Raw genomic sequence first — 19,474 nt, forward strand, 5'->3', positions numbered from 1 at the left:
TACTAACCCATATGCAATTAAGAAAGAATAAGAAAAGAAAATGGTGAATCAATTTGAGTCAGTAAAATATATACTACGTATATTTTCAGTAACTATATAAAGCCCAAATACTTCAAATTTGTTTTTACATTAAAATAGAATTCTTCTGTTCATCCTGTTTTAAAATCAGTCCCATTCAACAGTATTTGCCAGCATATTAATTAGAGGTTTAGTAGAAAGAGAATGAATTTTAGAGAAAAACAAAACATGGTTTTCTGGTTTCCCTTTACTTTCTAGCTGTGTTACTGTGGACTAGTTACTTACCCATTCTATTAAATAGATTTAACAACATTCACTTCAGTCAAATCATAGTTAAAATATAAAAATTATGATTTTTATGGCTGATATTTTATTTTTCTTAGGTCAGACTGTTAACCCTGACTCTCTAACTCACTTATTTTGCTAGTTTAAATAAAAATTTAAAGTAGTCTTCCAGCCTGGGCAAGATGGCCAAACCCCATCTCCTGCAAAATACCAAAAAATTAGCCAGGCATAGTGGTGCATGGTTGTAGTTCCAGCTACCTGGGAGGCTGAGATGGGAGGATCACTTGAGCATGGGAAGTCAAGGGTGCAGTGGGCTATGATTATGCCACTTCACTTCAGCCTGGGTGATGACAGAGTCAGACCCCGCTTAAAAAAATAATTAAATAAAATAAAGCAGTCTTGAACTGAGGTGTATGTAAAGTGCATATTAGAGTGTCTGGCATATAGTATGTGCTCCATAAATGAATGCTACACATATTTATTAGTTTTAAATCAAGGAATTATGGTTGGCATTTCCTTAATTCCATAGACTTTTACATAAGATCCCACAACATTAAAAGATTCCTGTTTATTTATCTAATACCTGTAATTTTTATCCTATTTCAAAGAAAGTGTTTGGTCTTCCTTTGTTACGAGGCATTCACCACCCCTCTGATCCATCACCCTTTGTGTACTAACACCCACACTGAGAATCCAATCACCTCAAGAACCATAAAGTGCTTATACAGAAAGACTATGGAAGTCACAGAAAGAGATATCTCATTACTATGAGAGTGACTCAGATGTTAGGCAATCAACTAGTCATTTGAGTAGCAGATCTCAAAAAATAGTGTGACTGATTTGTTTTTCCTATTGAATTAAATCATTTTTGGAACCTTTTATACATATAGCCTTAACTTCTACAAATAATCCCTATTTTAATTATAGCACCAATCACTCTACAGTTAAAAAAAAAAAAGTCCCCAAACCATACAAAATATAAGCTACAGAAATTAGATCCAAAAGAGATGACAAAGGACTTAAATTTTCATTTCAAATATAATTAATTCTAATCTCAGAAAGTTGAAATTCATAAATGTAGAGAATTTAAAAGTTAAAAAGTCATCTTGAAAATACTGAAAATCAATATTCAGAAGGAAAACATCAGAAGTCCTTGTTTTCTATAAGTCTAATTTTCAGCTGTATCTACAAGTTGTTCTTTCTCACTTCCGTTTTTTTCTTAGCCCCTTTTACAGATGACTGTATCTCTGAGATGTACTAAGTTGCATAGGAGACATAAATATGAATTAAGTCAGATGAGACATGTACAACTATGATATTATCAATTTTTTTTAATTGAAAAAAAGAAAAAGACAGAATGAAGACAACCATTTTCCAGGTCCTATCCATCCTCATATGGTTAAATACTCCCAGTCTTGATTCAGATTGACTTTGAACCCAAAGTTACAAAATGTAAAAAGATTATATAATTGTTTTCTTACTTTTCTTTCCTACTGCCCAGCTGGCGAGCTGTATATTGATCCCCATAGTCAATTAATACCAATTGTCGAGAAAAGACATTCACTTTGTTGCCTATAAATAAATCTTCCAAGTGCAGGCTATCATATTTGGTCCGCTTTAAAAAGGTGCGATGATTCTTTACATCATGCTAGAACCAGACACAAGAATATAACAAACAAACAAACAAAATTTATGAATAAGGAAAGTTAATCTTATCATAAGGTAGAAATAATTCTTAATTCTGTCTTATCAAAGATAAGTTATATTCTGTTTCTTTTTTGTTACAAATATAAATCATAATTTTTAATTACTTCCATATTTCTGAATCCAATCTGGTAATAACATAAAAGCTTTTTATTACACATTTAATACTCTTAAAACCCTGAATAGAAAGATCTGTTTATTACCAAATCATTTCAGTAGTCCTTACAAAATGCTAAAGAAAGAGTCATACACCCAAATTTCTGCTTTTTTGTGTACACAAAATCCCAATACCAAAAAGATCCACTTGTTAAAATTGTGTTGCCAATGAAGAAACACAAAGAAATAAACAGAAGCCTCTTAGCTTGATCCTCTCAATTTGACTTTTTGTAGCAGTAACAGCTTTCAATAATGAGGACATATTTATGACCATAATAATCCTTATCTATAATCACTTATTGGTTATTTCTTATCCAAAACATGAATAATCCCATTTCAGTCTTTTTTTTTTCTTTTCTTTTTTTTTTTTTTTTTGAGATAGAGGCTCATTCTGTCCCCCAGGCTGGAGTGCGGTGGCATGATCTCAGCTCACTGCAACCTCCACCTCCTGAGTTCAAGCCATTCTCCTGCCTCAGCCTCCCGAGTAGGTGGGATGACAGGCATGTACCACCACACCCGGCTAATTTTGTGTATTTTTAGTAAAGACAGGTTTTCACCATGTTGGTCAGGCTAGTCTCGAACTCCTGACCTCAAGTAATCCGCCCACCTCAGCCTCCCAAAGTGCTGGGATTACAGGCATGAGTCACCGTGCCCGACCCCCACTTCAGTCTTCTAACAACAACAAAAAAAATTTCCTATCTTTGACATTAAAAGTAAAGGCACAAGTTAACTTCTTATATTGAAATTATAATGAATATCTTTAAAAAGAATTTCCATATATATACACACACACACACACATATAAATGTGTTTTTAAAAAGCAATTATATAAAAGGCAATGGTTCCCATGTTCACCCCCTTTGCCGACATTCAAGCAAAGAAAGACTTATTTACCATTTCAACAGATCCATCCCCTGGGTAAAATAAAAGCTCATAACGTCGAAGAAGTGAAGCATTTGGATCATACCACTCTGCAATGAAAACGAATCTTTCACTATGACTCTGCAAAGAAAGACAGAAGAATTTTAACACTAACATATAAAGAACAAGCACTCTCCTGTAAGTCACACAAAATGAAAGCAAGAATTACCAATTTGCAAAAAACAAACTTACTCCTACCTATTGTATTGAATTTTTCTGCTTTTCAACAAAATATCAGTTATCAACACACCCTCAGAAATATTTCCTTTTAATTTCTCATATCTCAGAGATGACTTATGGATTGCTTATTACTTTATAGCCATCTAATCATCCTGAGTAAATTAACATTTTCTGAGAACATGAGCTCCTGATTTTACTGTGGTAGCAATTCAGTCCTTCTGAAAGCAAGTTTACATAGAGACTATCAATAAATTAATATAAGCATACATTTCTGAGGATAGCTCTCAATTATATGAAGTTTTGACTTCCCTAAATTTGAGAATCTAGTAGTATCAGAATATTACCATTAAAATTATAGTAAACATCTTTTTTCCTTAGTAATTACATATGATAGTATCTTTTTATAGAAATAGAGAATGTGTTAGTCTAGGACCTCTGAAAATAAATGTGAAGACAAGACTGAACATGCAAGAATTTCATTAAGGAAAATTCCTGTAATATAAAATGAGGAGGGAGCCAAGGAAGACTAGAAAAGCTGACAAAAAACAATGCAAGTTTGACACAGAGTGGTGGAGAGGTGCAAGCAAGGTTAAGTAGAATCATCCCAGATTGCTACACCCTCTAAGGAAGGTTCAGTAAGCCCATCAGGAAGTGCTAGAGCCAGGTGACTCCCAAGGACACGGAGGGGCCAGCTTTAGTATCCCTGTTCCTCTCAATCACTGGCTGGGAGCAGCCTTTGGGAAACAAGTGCTCAGCACAAAAGCAGCAGTGGATTTCAGAGAACAGCAGCTGGGACCCTTGGTCATTTAGGTTGCCTGTAGTTGGAGGTCTGTGAAGTACATTCTTAGGGCTACCACAGAGAGCAAAAAATGAAAAAAAATAAGTCAAAGATGGGTCCTTTTCCCTTGACTATCGAGCAGGATTTCCCATTATATATGTTAGTAAAAATACCCTCGCCCCAAAGGCCCTTCATTATAATAAGCAAATAAAAGCATAGGGAAGAAGGGAATCTAGGAGTTTTATTGCTAATTCTGGATTTGCCATCTGATGCTCTGGTTAGGGTAAATTTGGGGATTCTTTTTATGTTAATAATTGACTTATAAATTCTAATGGTAGAAGTTGTATGTCTTATTATGTTTATAACATATCCATAAACTATAATGTAGATGAGTAGTTTTTAAGACACTTTTATTTTTCCCACAATCATCCAAAGACATATTTAAACGATGCTGATTACTCAAGAGAAAATAAATGTAAAATAATAGACATACTATGACATTTGCAAAAGCCTTTCATCATATATATTTTTCATATTGACTATATAACAATACAGCTTTTTTGAGTTTAGGTTTCACTGTGCATTCTAGTATTGTACTCACTTACAAATAAAAATTTAAATATTAGTAAATTATTGAAATTTTTACTATCTATAATAAAATATTTACTTAAATACATAATTGAAATGTTGCCTTCACTAAAATAAGTACGAAATAGAAGAAATGACACATCTAACTAAAGCAAATGAAAAATCAATGAAACCTGGTACTTCCATTTATCCACGTAGCCTATCCACCAAACCTGCCAGCCACACTCTTTAATTCTGAATTGGGCAGCAGAATTTTGCACTATACTCTATCCAGAAAACAGTTTTAATACAAAGAAAATAAACTGAAGAACTATTGCTTCTGGCTATGACAAAGTAGCTCATAGCAAACCAATGCTACTTCCAAGAACAACTAGAAAAGTAGGATATCAAAGATTTGGAGAGCTTTTAAGGCAGCCAGGGTATGAGGATCCAAGATCCAGAAAGACAGGAAGCCCACTGAAATGAAACCAACATTCATTGTGTTGTTTTTACTCGTAAGACACGTGCTGAGTCTCAAGTCAAGTAGGCAAGTGACTGAGAAGCCTAAGAAGCTGGTAGAGGGAGCCCACCAAGGGGCAGAGAAACAGGTACAAAAGCAAGCTCAAACCTGTGCTTGTTCAGTAGAGTTTTTGGAAACGAACTCCCAAGTCAGTGCTGTTTCCTCTGTGAGAAAAGGTTTATTACTCCAAGTACAAATTATATTCAAACTTGATTTAAACTTAACTTTCTGGTTTACCTTTACAGTAAAAACTGTGTTTACTTCCCAGAGTTAAAAGATACATCTAGAGATATAACAGTGGTACATCTGCACTTGGGATAAAACATCACAGGTTGATCTTTCAACTACCTGCCTGACACATATGCACACACACATGCACACTTACACACACCAAAGCCACCTTTAAAATTTAAAGAAAATTTACTTTTCAGCTTTGTTGAGCCAAATCTAGAAAAAAAGAGGAACTTGGTTTCCTTTTGCTTTTTTTTCCTCAAATGATATTAAAGCTATATATCATTTTGTTTTTAACTCTTCACTTTATGGATAAAGAAACTGAGCTCCAGAGAATATAAATGACTAGAATAAGGTCACAGAGCTAGTTAACAACTGAGCCAAAACTGGAAACTACACTTTCTACGACTCAGATATTTCCATATCACTAACCTTCCAGGGCCAACTCAAGAGGGAGAAACACTTTAGTAGCATATAGATACACCTTCAGCTGTTTGCCACAGATGCTCTGATAAGAATGTCACAACCTAATGATTATACAGACAATCATTAGTTCCTTCTTCCTTGAAGATTCCAGCTTCTATCAAAAGTAATTTATGGAGAGCATTTAAAGATTACACTGCATCAAAAACAGACTTTCTTAAAGAAGCCAAATCATTTTTCCTCTTTTGAACATTTTAAATATAAGTTATACATAATAAAAGAGTTGATCCCTCACACATAATCACACTTTGTTCCAGAAATCTTAAAGTCTTAAAGGAAGATGTGTATTATTATACCCAGAAGTCTTGAAGTGACTTGAACTGGACAATGTGGTATTATTGTACCCAAAAGCCTTAGTATCTTAAAGTCTTAAAGTCTCTGTCTATACAGAGAGAACTCAATGGTAAGTAAACAATTTTTACATTGTAACATGCATATATGTGTGTGTATATATGTATGTTATTGAGTGTAATATAAAATTCATATGTTTTATAACATAAAATAGGTGATTTTATGGAAATTTTGACCAATATTGGAATTGCAAGTGAAATTATATTTGAAGACTAAGCAAGTCCTTAGTGAAATAAATCACACCACTACCTCTCTCTGCTACTGTTTAAAGGAAGGCGCAGCTTTACAATGGATCATATGAAATTAACAATCTTTTCCATATAGATATACTTAAAAAAATCCAATCTCTCAGTTCAAGAGTGAGTTTAAGCTTATGTTACCAAGCAAAATTGTACTTTGGCCTCACATATTTCAATAATATTGATCAGAAAGCCATTCCATTCCTGATGATACTTTGATCATCAATCAACAAATACCAACTGGGCCTAGTACTGCTAGTATGCTGAGTGCAATGAGCACGCCAATCTGGTAAGTCTGCTGCTGCTGGTGCTACTGCTGCTACCATTTGCTGGCAGCCTACAGCAAGTGACATGGCCCTGAAATGTGTGGCTTAAAGAGAAGATCCAGGAAACTATAAAGGGTTTTTTTGGGGGAAATTATGGAGGAATATTTGAGAGTCCAAAAGACATGGGCAAGACTTAATCTCTGTAAGCCTCATTTTCCCCATCTGAAAAATCGAAACAGTACTTTCCTCATAAGGTAGTTATGGGGATTAAATGACTTAGTTTACATGAAGCACTTAAGATTTCTGTTGCCTATGTCTCCCAAAGCAACGATGGTGGTTTATAGGTCCACCTGTGACTTTAGAGCTGCATTGCACACACTCATCTCCCTCACTGATCTTTTTCTGACATACAAGAAGAGCATCTCTGGATTTGTGATGATGCAGCCTCAGCTGCAACTAATCCTAGGTAAATAGTTTTTTAAAGGTCTTTGTAGAAAAAATCAGTATGAAGGAAAAAGGGATTTATGATGGACAGAAAAATGACAAAAATTATATTTATAAATGAAAATAAAAACTACTGAACATATAATACTAAGTAAAATTTTGTAAAGATATATAATATTAATAAATCAGAGCCAAAGTACAATTCTTACCTTTTGGGGAGTTCAAACAGTTATAGATCTGTTTTTGTCAATAAAATTTTAGTAACACTTTTCTTTTTAAATTTTATAACACTATCTGTTACACATTTATCATTAGTTTTATAGTGGACTTAGGGTGCCCCTTAAAGCAGATACAGCTTAGATCATAATACCCAAGTCTTTTCAAATACATGGAAAGCCTTCCTAAGAAGGATGGGTACAAACATGCCAAAATTGCAAAGACAACAGTAAATACCTAACTTTTCAATGCCCAGACACAGATGAACATCCACAAGTATCAGGATCATCCAGGAAAATATGAACTTACCAAATAAACCAAATAAGGCACAAGGAACCAATCCTGAAGAAACAGAGATGTTTGACCTTTCAGAGTATTCAAAATAGCTCTGCTATATGTTTCAAAATCAACCCTGGCTAGGGGCCTGAAGCAAACCAGTTTAGTGCTAACAACAAAAAAAAAATCTAATCTACTTTATTTTCACTCTACCTTCTCTCCCACACATTCCTTATTTCTCACTCTACTGCTCCAAGCTTCAACTTCTTTGTTCCTAAATATTTTATGAAAAAGTTCAAAACACTTTTTCTTCTAGATAAGCAATGTTTGTGTTTTCTTAATGTCATGCTGTGGTTTGAATTTTCAAATTTCATGAAAATTTGTGTTTCCTGGAAAAAAAAAAAAAAAAAAAAAAAAAAAAAACAACAAACCTCTGCTAAGGAAACCCAAGAAATTCAAGATAACACAGAGCAGAGAAGAAATTCAGAATTCCATCAGATAAACTTAACAATGAGATTGAAATAATTAAAAAGAATTGAGCAGAAATTCTGGAGCTGAAAAATGCAAAAAGCATACTGAAGAAGGCATCAGAGTCTTTTAATAACAGAATTGATCAAGCAAAACAAAGAATTAGTGAACTTGAAGACAGGCTATTTGAAAATATACAGAGGAGACAAAAAAAAGAATAAAAAACAATGAAGCACACTTACAGGATCTAGGAAATAGTCTGGAAAGGGCAAATCTAAGAGTTATTGGCCTTATAGAAGAAGTAGAGAAAGAGATAGGGATAGAAAGTTTATTCAAAGGGCTGGTAACGGAGACCTTCCCACACCTACAGAAAGATACCAATATCCAAATACAAGACGGTTATAGAAAACATCAAACAGATTTAATCCAAAGAAGACCACCTCAAGGCATTTAATAATCTACCTGCAAAGGTCAGGGATAAAGAAAGAATTCTAAAAGCAGCAAGAGTAAAGAAGCAAATAAACAATGGAGCTCCAATACATCTAGGAACAGACTTTTCAATAGGAACCTTACAGGCTGGGAGAGAGTGACATTACATATTTAAAGTGGTGAAGGAAAAAAAGACTTTTATCCTATAGTAGTATATTTAGTGAAAATATCCTTCAAACATGAAGGAGAAATAAAGACTTTCCCAGACAAACAGAAGCTGAGAAACTTCATCAACACCAGACCTGCTCTATGAGAAATGTTAAAAGGAGTACTTCAATCAGAAAGAAAAAGACACTAATGAGCAACAAATAATCACCTGAAGATACAAAACTCACTGGTAATAGTAAGTACACAGAAAAACACAGGACATTATAACACTGTAACTGTGGCATATAGAGAAATGCAAATCAAAACCATGATGCGGCACCATCTCACACCAGTCAGAATGGCTATTATTAAGAAGTCAAAATGGCTGGGTGCGGTGGCTCACGCCCGTAATCCCAGCACTTTGGGAGGTAGAGGCAGAAGAATCACGAGGTCAAGAGTTCGAGACTAGCCTGGTCAACATAGTGAAACCCTGTCTCTACTAAAAATACAAAAATTAGCCGGGCGTGGTGGCAGGTGCCTGTAGTCTCAGCTACTTGAGAGTCTGAGGCAGGAGAATTGCTTGAACCAGGGAGGAGGAGATTGCAGTGAGCTGAGATCGTGCCACTGCACTCCAGTCTGGTGACAGAGCAAGACTCTGTCTCTAAATAAATAAATAAAATCCATTACAAATGATACTGGGGAAATTCAAAAAATCTTTATGGCTACTACAAGCAACCATATGCCAATAAACTGAAAACTCTAGAAAAAAACAGAAAAATAACTAGACACATACAATCTACTAAGATTGAACCAGGAAGAAATTCAAAACCTAAAGAGACCAATAAGAAGTAATGATATCAAAGCCATAATAAAGTCTCCCAGTAAAGAAAAGTCCAAAAAATAGAGGAGGAAGGACTACCTCCAAACTCATTCTATGAGGACAGTATTACCCTGATACCAAAACCAGACAATGACACATATAAATAAACAAATAAATAAATAAATAAAAATACAGGTCAATATCTCTGATAAATATTGATGCAAAACTCGTCAACAAAATACTAGCAAACTGAATTCAGCAATACATTAGAAAGATCATTCATTATGACCAAGTGGGATTTATCCCTGGGATGCAAGGATGGTTCAACATAAGCAAATCAATCAATGTGATATGACATATCAAAAGAATGAAAGATAAAAACCATACGATCATTTCCATTGATGTTGTAAAAGTATTTGATAAAACTCAACATACCTTCATGATGAAAACTCTCAAAAAACGGAATACCGAAGGAACATACCTCAACATAATAAAAGCATATTTGACACATATAACAGACCCACAGCTAGTATCATACTGAATGGGGAAAAACTAAAAGCCTTTCCTCTGAGATCTGAAACATGACGAGGGTGCCCATTATCACTACTGTTATTCAACATAATAATGGAAGTCCTAGCTAGAACAATCAGACAAGAGAAAGATATAAAGGGCATCCAAATTGGAGAGGAAGAAGTCAAATTATCCTTGTTTACAGATGATATAATTTTATATTTTGAAAAACCTAAAGACTCCACTAAAAGACTCTTAGAACTGATAAATTCAGTAAAGTTGCAAGATACAAAATCATACAAATATCAGTGGTACTTCTATATGCCAACAATGAACAATCCAAAAAAGAAATTTTAAATAGTTATCCCATTTACAATAGCCACAAATAAAATAAAATACCTAAGAATTAACAAAAGAAATGAAGTGAAGATCTCTACAGTGAAAACTATAGCACACTGACGAAATAATTTGAAAAAGACACCAAAAAAATGGGAAGCTATTCCATGTTCATGGAATTGGAAGAATTAATATTGTTAAAATGTCCACACTACCTAAAGCAATCTACAGATTCAGTGCAATCCCTATCAAAATACCAATGTCGTTCTTCAAAGAATAGAAATAGGAAAAACAATTCTAGAATTTATTTGGAACCACAAAAAACTCAGAATAGCCAAAACCATCCTAAGCAAAAATAACAAAACTAAAAAAATCACATTAACTGACTTCAAATTATACTACAGAGCTATAGTAATCCAAACATCATGGTGCTGACATAAAAACAGACACATAGACCAATGGAACAGAATAGAGAACCCAGAAAAAATCCACACACCCACAGTGAACCCATTTTCAACAAAAGTGCAAACAAGATACACTAGGGAATATCTATATGCAGAAGAATGAAACTAGACCCCCCTATCTCCAGCCATATACAAAAATAAAATAAAAATGGATGAAAGTGTTAAATCTAAGACCTCAAACTATGAAACTACTACAAGAAAACATGGGAGAAAATCTCTGGGCAAAAATTTCTTGAGCAATACCCCACAAACATAGGCAACCAAAGCAAAAAGGAACAAACGGGATCACATCAAGTTAAAAACCTTCTGCACAGCAAATAAAACAATCAACAAAGTGAAGAGACAACCCACAGAGTGGGAGAAAATATTTGCAAACTACCCATCTGACAAGGGATTAATAACCAGAACACCTAAGGAGCTCAAACAACTCAACAGGAGGAAATCTAATAATCTGACTACAAAATGGGCAAAAGATCTGAATAGATATTTCTTAAAAGAAGACATACAAATGGAAAATAGGCATATGAAAAGGTGTTCAACATCACTAATCATCAGAGAAATGTAATCAAAACTACAATGAGATATCATCTTATCCCAGTTAAAATGGCTCTTATCCAAAAGACAGGCAATAAAAAATGCTGGTGAGGATGTGGAGAACAGGGGACCCTTGTACACTGTTGTTAGGAATGTAAATTAGCAAAACCATTATGGAGAACACAGTTTGGAGGTTTCTCACAAAACTAAAAATTGGGCTACCATATGATCCAGCAATCCCACTGCAGGGTATATACCCAAATAAAAGGGAATCAGGATATTGAAGAGATATCTGCATTCCTATGTCTGTTGCAGCACTGTACAATAGCTAAGATCTGAAAGCAACCTAAATGTCCATCAACAGATGAATGGATAAAGAAAATGTGGTACATATACATAATGAAGTACCATTAAGCCATAAAAAAGAATAAGATCCAGTCATTTGCAACAACAGAGATGGAACTGGAGATCATTATGTTAAGTGAAATAAGCTAGGCACAGAAAGACAAACATCGCATGTTCTCACTTATCTGTGGGTTCTAAAAAAATGGAAAAAAATTGAACTCATGGACATAGAGAGTAGAAAGATGGTTACCAGAAGTTGGGAAGAGTAGTGGGAGGCTGTAGGGAAGGTAGGGGTGAATAACAGGTACAAAAATATAAAATAAATACAAAAATATAAAAATAAAAAGAATGACCAAGACCTACTGATAGCACAGTAGGGTGACTGTAGCCAATAATAACTTAATTGCACATTTTAAAATAACTTAAAGAGTGTAACTGCATTGTTTGTAACAAAAGGATATCAAAGGATAAATGTATCAAAAGGATAAATGCTTGATGGGACACAGTACATTCACCATAATGTGCTTATTTCACATTGCATGGCCTGTATCAAAATTATCTCATGAACCCCATAAATATATATACCTACTATGTAACCATAAAAATTTAATTTTTTAAAAAAAAGAAATTTGCCAAGATCACACAGCTTATAAACAGAGGTGAACCCAGGCAGCTTGACTCCAGATCTCCTGCTCTTAGCCACTCTCCTTAACCGTGGCAAGAAGGGATCGAAACTCCCTTCTGAGAGACACTGGACTAAGCAGCCTATATAAGCTGCACTGTTAGCTTGATTTCTAGAAACAGCAACTATATTCTTTCAATTTAACCCCCTATTAAGACAAATCAGGTTTTAAAAACCAATACAATCATAACAATAAAAATCAAGCCATACTTATCAGACTTGTAATTCTAACAATGCACTGAAAAAAATGTACATTGCATTTTGTAATGCTGTATTTTAGGAAAAATTACTTCACAATAGGCAGCAAAATATTTTTGTTCATACAAAAGTGTTCCCTTCTTTAAATCATACTAAATGGATTACATAATGCATGATGAAGAAATGTCTTAAACTAACTAGAAGTCTTATTTTCATGATTTGCATGCTGAAGGATCAGTAACTAGTCTCAATCTATTTCAAGTCAAGTATCTGCTTCTGTTTGACTTAAAAGACATTCTGGAGTAAATTATGTAGATGATAAAGTTTACAGTTCAACAGGCTTCTAAAGTTTAGTCTGAGTCTCCATGAACCCACATTTCACCTTGAATGACATTATAATAGAAATCAACAGCATCAGTAACCAAAACAGCATGTTACAGGTAGCAAAAGAGACACATAGACGAATGGAGAAGAATAGAGACCCACAAATAATACCACACATCTACAACCATCTCATCTTTGACAACCCTGACAAAAACAAGCAATGGGGAAAGGATCTCCTATTCAGTAAATGGTGCTGGGAAAACTGACTAGCCATACACAGAAAAATGAAACTGGACCCCTTACTTACACCTTATACAAAGATTAAGTCAAGATGGATTAAAGACTTAAATGTAAAATCCAATACCATAAAAACCGTAGAAGAAAACCTAGGCAATACCATTCAGGACACAGGCATGGGCAAAGACTTCATGACAAAAAGGCCAAATGCAATTGCAACAAGAGCAAAAACTGACAAATAGGATCTAATTAAACTAAAGAGCTTCTGCAAAGCAAAAGAAACTATCATCACAGTGAACAGGAAACCTACAGAATGGGAGAAAATTTTTGCAATCTACCCATCTGAAAAGGTCTAATATCCAGAATTTACAAGGAACTTAAACATATTTATAAGAAAAAAATAAACAACCCCATCCAAAAGTGGGCAAAGGATATGAACAGACACTTATCAAAAGAAGACATTTATGTGGCCAACAAACATATGAAAAAAAGCTCAACATCACTGATCATCAGAGAAATGCAAATCAAAACCACAATGAGATACCATCTCATACCAGTTAGAATGATGATTAAAAAGTCAGGAAACGAGGGGCTGGCAAGGCTGTGGAGAAATAGGAATGCTTTTACATTGTTGGTGGGAATGTAAATTAGTTCAGCCACCGTGGAAGATGACTGGCGATACGCACTGGCGATTCCTCAAGGATCTAGAAGCAGAAATACCATTTGACCCGGCAATTCCACTACTGGATACGTACCCAAAGGAATATAAATCATTCTACTATAAAGACACATGCACATGTATGTTTACTGCAGCACTATTTACAATAGCAAAGACATGGAACCAACCCAAATGCCCATCAATGATAGACTGGATAAAGAAAATGTGGTACATATATACGATGGAATACTATGCAGCCATAACAAGGTGTCAGATCATGTCCTTTGCAGGGACATGGATGAAGCTGGAAGCCATTCAGCAAACCAGCACAGGAACAGAAAACCAAATACTACACATTCTTACTCATAAGTGGGAGTTGAACAATGAGAACACGTAGACAGACAGAGGGGAACAACACATACCAGGGCCTGCTGGGGGGTGGGGGATGAGGGGAGGGAACTAACAGGACGAGTCAATAGATGCAGCAAATCACCATGGCACACGTGTACCTATGTAACAAACACATTCTGCACATGTATCCTGATTTTTTTAGAAGAAAAAAAAAAAATATATATATATATATAGAAGGAAATCAACACCATCTAAGAACCTGCCCCCCCAAGCCAGCTGCTTCCAGTAATGGTGAGTGAAAAGTGGCTTCTAAACAAGGAACTTTTCACTTTGCCTTGAACAACATTCTGAGAACATAGCAGACAATTAAAAATGTATTACCTACATAGTAGGCAAACAAGCATAGTAATTCACATTGCTTTACTTAGATGTCACAGTGATAAGTACAATAGAAATAAAAACACAAGGAAAAGGTTTATATTATCCCATTGCCAGAGGCTAGATTTTAAGCACTAACTTGTTTTGTACCTATCCTTTATCACATAGTCTTCCTCCAAGGCTTCCTTCAAAGACCAAGAAATTTTCTTACATTGAATAGTGTCAAATATTAACCTGACTTTAGTGTGACCATAACCAGTTTTGAACCTGTCCAGGTTGTTCACAGAGACCTATTGCTTCTTCATAAATCTATCTCGTAAAGACAGACAGAAGGCAAGCTCAAGTAAAAAGAGTCTTCATGTGTTAAGAATCTAATTTGTCAACTCTAACTTAGCATTTCTCATTAATAAAGGAAAACAAATTATAACAGAAGGAAATGTCAGGTGAATTATTAAATTTAGTTAGCTATCCTATTTCACTTAAATTCTTTAAACACTAAGTATAACCATTGCAATCAAGTTTTGCTTTTAAAAAATTACAGTTTAAATACAAATGTTTTCTTTTGAAAAAATATTTTCAACAGAATTTCACATATTTCCAAGATTGTGTTTTTTAATGTCACTTCAAGACAATATCTCAGAAATAGAATGCATTAGTTTTTGTCTTTACAGAAAAAAAGTCAATGATGCAGTGAACAGAACACAAACGCCTGTATTCCCCCAACTGTGATGTTTAAGATGTACTTTCACCTTAATTCCTGCTAAATTTTGTTAGTGAAAAATGCCAGAAAAGAACCATTTCCACAGTTTGAGTATAAAGCAGGAAGCTGGTCAAACAAGATGGAATCATTTAAAAAGGTACACATCCAGTTTCAGGGGAGAAACAGCTTTTTAAACTTCACCTCGGGCCCTATGATCTTGAAAATTTTTGCTGACTTCTGCAGATCACTGCCCAGTGGGGGAAAAAAAAATGCCATAAACCATCTATCAAGGGAAACCTCTCTGAAAAGCAAGGCTGAACTTTCCTTTAGACATCTCAAAGAAAACACGGTTATTATGAAATCTTCCCAGACCAACCCCAGCCAATGGATATTTCTGTAATTGGAATTTGATTTTCACAGAATTTCAGAGATCAAAGGAACATTAACAATGAGGAAACAGAAGCTCAGATAAGTTAAGTGACTTGGCAAAAATTACGTTGACTTGTTAAGTGGCTTAGTTGAACAAGGACCCTTGTTTCTTCACGGCAGACTGATGTTCCCACAGCAGAACACTGGGTTGTTGTCTAATTTTGTATTACACAACACAATTATCTCTCTGATAAAATTATGAAATTCTCAAAGACAGAAGCTGTATCACTTATTTCTATTGAAACTTCAAGCTGGCTCTCCTAGTTCTGGGACCTTAAAATACTCAAATAAAACATTTACCATCAACTCGGGTGCAGCACACCAACATGGCACAAGTATACATATGTAACAAACCTGCACGTTATGCACATGTACCCTAGAACTTAAAGTATAATAATAATAATAAATAAATTTAAAAAAAACATTTACCAAAATAAAGATCTAAAGGAGTAAATAAATGTGCACAGCAATACATCTTGACAAAATGGCAAAAATCCACTCTTCCATATTCAAAAAACTCCCCCCAAAACTCTAATATTTGTTTGTAAGTCCGTTTACTTATATTTCCAGAACGATTCTCAAAGAGGACATCTTTTCTTACTTTTCTGGATAACTATGGGCTTCTCTGACTATCATCTTAAAAGAATATACTTGGCAAAGTATTAAGTAACTCCGGGACATGAGTTACCCATCAGAGATCACTGGCCAACAACTAACTGAACCTCAATATTCCAAAAAGAGAGATGGCTCTTAATCAATAAATAAATTCTGGGGCTAATTATAGTGGCATGAAAATATTTAAGCAATTATAAACTATTCACTTAATGTTCAGTTAGAAAATTGACTTTATTATTGAGCTAGAAATCATCTGATCACACAGAAAATAACAATATAAATGCTAACTTTGAGTTTTTCCAAAAAAGCAACTGTTGTCAAGGTCACAAACACAATGAGCCAAGTCTTGTTATTCCTTTATCCCATAGCTATTGTACCAGTCTGCCTGAAAGTGGATGTGCTAGACATTTTCCATTTGTCCCTCCAGACCTTCACTCTGCTCTTCTCCATCCTGTTCTAAGCCTGGTCAGCTGGCCTCCATGAACGTCATCAAAGGAACCCCTTGCCCTTGGACTTTTACATAGGTTTGGCCAGTAGAAGCCAGTGGCTACAAATCAAAGGAGAACGAGTGGCCAAGATATTTATTCTACTTCCTCCTCCTTGCCAGATCACATTGCTTAAGTTTCTCCTCTGCAATGAAGACCACAGCTCGTGTCAGACAGCCTTTCCATTACAGCTGCTCTCTGGTAGTTCTCTCCGTTTTCCCTGATAGGTCAAGAAGTAGTAAAGGCTCCCTGTTGTCACTAACCCCGACTTCTGCTTCTTGAACCATCCCTTGTTAGTTTCTGTTACTCTGCCCATACCTTTGTAACTAGTCCCTTTAGTGAACCGTTCAGTTATCCCATTTCAGTATTGACATGATTTGGTTCTGGGTCCCCAGTCAAATCTCATCTTGAATTATAATCCTCATGTGTCAAGAGAGGGACCTGGTGGAAGGTGATTGGATTACAGGGCAGTTTCTCTCATGCTGTTCTTGTGATAGCGAGTTCTCATGAGAGCTGATGGTTTTAAAAGTGGCAGTTTCCCCTGCACATTCTCTCTCTCCTGCCGCCTTGTGAAGAAGGTGCCTGCTTCCCCTTTGCCCACTGCCAAGTTGAAAGTTGATTGTCAACTTTCCTGAGGCCTCCACAGCCATGCAGAACTGTAAGTCAGTTAAACCTCTTTTCTTCATAAATTACCCAGTTTCAGGTATTCTTTATAGCAGTGTGAAAATGGACTAATTCAGAGAATTGGTACCAGCAGAGTGGGGTACTGATATAAAGGTAACCTGACAATATGGAAGCATCTTTGGAACTAGATAACAGGCAGGGGTTGGAAAAGTTTGGAAGGCTCAGAAGAAAAGAAGATGTGGGAAAGTTGTGAGCTTCCTAGAGACTTGTTGAAGGGTTTTGACCAAAATGCTGACAGTGATATGGACAATGATGTCCAGGCTGAGGTGGTCTCAGATGAAGATGCGGAACTTAGTGGGAACTGGAGTAAAGGTCACTCATGTTATGCTTTAGCAAAGAGACTGGCAACATTTTGCCTCTGCCCTAGAGATCTGTGGAACTTTGAACTCAAGAGATGATTTAGGGTATCTGGCAGAAGAAATTTCTAAACAGAAAAGAATTCAAGAGGTGACCTGGCATTTTCTGAAAGCTTTCAGTCACATGTGTTCACAAAGAGATGGTTTGAAATTGGAACTTATGTTTAAAAAAGAAGCAGATAAAAAGGTTTGGAAAACTTGGAGCCTGGCCAAGTGGTAGAAAAGAAAAACCCATTTTCCAGGGGGGAATTCAAGCGGGCTGAATAAATTTGCATAAAAAATGAGAAACAGAATGTTAATAGCCAAGACAATGGGGAAAATGTCTCCAGGGCATATCAGAGATCTTCACGGCAGCCCCTCTTATCACAGACCTGGAAGCCTAGGAGAGAAAAATGGTTTAGTGGGCTGGGCCTGGGGCCCCACTGCTCTGTGTGGCCCTGGGGCGTGACACCTTGAGTCTCAGCCACTCCAGCTCCAGCTGAGGCTAAAAGGGGCCAAGATACAGCTTGGGGCATTGCTTTAAAGGGTGCAAGCCTCAAGCCTTGGCAGCTGACACATGGTGTTGGGCTTGCAGGTATGTGCAGAAGACAAGAGCAGAGCTTTGGGAGCCTCCACCTAGATTTCAGAAGATGTATGAAAACACCCAGATGTCCAGGCAAAAGTCTGCTGCTAGGGCAGAGCCCTCATGGAGAGCCTCTACTAGGGCAATGCAGAGAGAAAATGTGGGGTCAGGGCCCCCACACAGAAGAGTGTCAATGTCCTCCAGACCCCAGAATAGGAGATCCACTGACAGCTTGCACCATGTGCCTGAAAAAGCCAGGGGCACTTGATGCCAGCCTTTGAAAGCAGCCATGTGGGCTGTCCCCTACAGATCCACAGGGAAGGAGCTGCCAATGCCCTGGGAGCTCACCTCTTCCATCAGCATGCCCTGGATGTGAGACATGGAATCAAAGGAGATCATTCTGGAGCTTTAAGATTTAACGAGTTATAAAAAAAATTTTAACAAGTGCCCTGCCAGGTTTTGGACTTGCATAGGGTCTGTGGCCTCTTTGGTTTGGCCAATTTTCTCCTGCCTCAGTTTCCCAAGTAGCTGGGACTACAGGCACATGCCACCATGCCTGGCTAATTTTTTTGTATTTTTATACCAGACAGAGTTTCACCGTGTGGGCCAGGCTGATCTCGAACTCCTAACCTCAAGTGATCCTCCTGCCTTGGCCTCCCAAAGTACTGGGATTACAGGTGTGAGCCACTGCACCTGGCCCACATTGTCTTGATTACTGTTGCTTTATAGGAAGTTTTGAAACCAGAAAGTTTAAGTTTTCCAGTTTTGTTATTCCTGTTCAAAACATCTTGGCTAATCTGGGCCCTTCACATTTCCATATCAAATTTAGGATCAGCTTGTCAATTTCTGCAAAAATGCCCACTGGGATTTTGATAGGAATTGCACTAAACCTATCTACTAATTTAGAGAGAATTGCCACCTTAACCATATTAAGTCTTCCAATCCATGAAGGTTGAATGTTTCCATTTATTTAGGTCTTTAATTTTACTCAGTAATGTTTTGTAGTTTTCAGTGTACAATTCTTTCAGTTATTCCTGAGTATTCTTTTGGTGTCATTGAAGTGGAGTTAATTTCTTAATCTCTTTTTCAGAGTGTTCATTATAGTATATAGAAATATAATTAATTTT

The 19,474-nt window shown here is 36.1% G+C and overlaps 1 protein-coding gene across 4 annotated transcripts in view; it reads right to left on the reverse strand.

The window, feature by feature from the left end:
- NME7 (NME/NM23 family member 7) overlaps positions 1-19,474 on the reverse strand; it is a 207,825-nt gene that overhangs the window by 168,978 nt on the left and 19,373 nt on the right. For all 4 annotated transcript variants that reach the window (XM_028850168.2, XM_015125004.3, XM_077999557.1 and 1 more), the window contains 2 exons: positions 3,058-3,165; positions 1,785-1,951 (listed from right to left, as the gene is read on the reverse strand). In XM_028850168.2, coding sequence (XP_028706001.1) covers positions 1,785-1,951; positions 3,058-3,165 — 275 coding nt within the window. The remainder of the gene's footprint in view (positions 1-1,784; positions 1,952-3,057; positions 3,166-19,474) is intronic.

The sequence above is a fragment of the Macaca mulatta genome, chromosome 1 (genome assembly GCF_049350105.2).
Source record: "Macaca mulatta isolate MMU2019108-1 chromosome 1, T2T-MMU8v2.0, whole genome shotgun sequence".
In the NCBI taxonomy this organism is placed as follows: Eukaryota; Metazoa; Chordata; class Mammalia; order Primates; family Cercopithecidae; genus Macaca; species Macaca mulatta.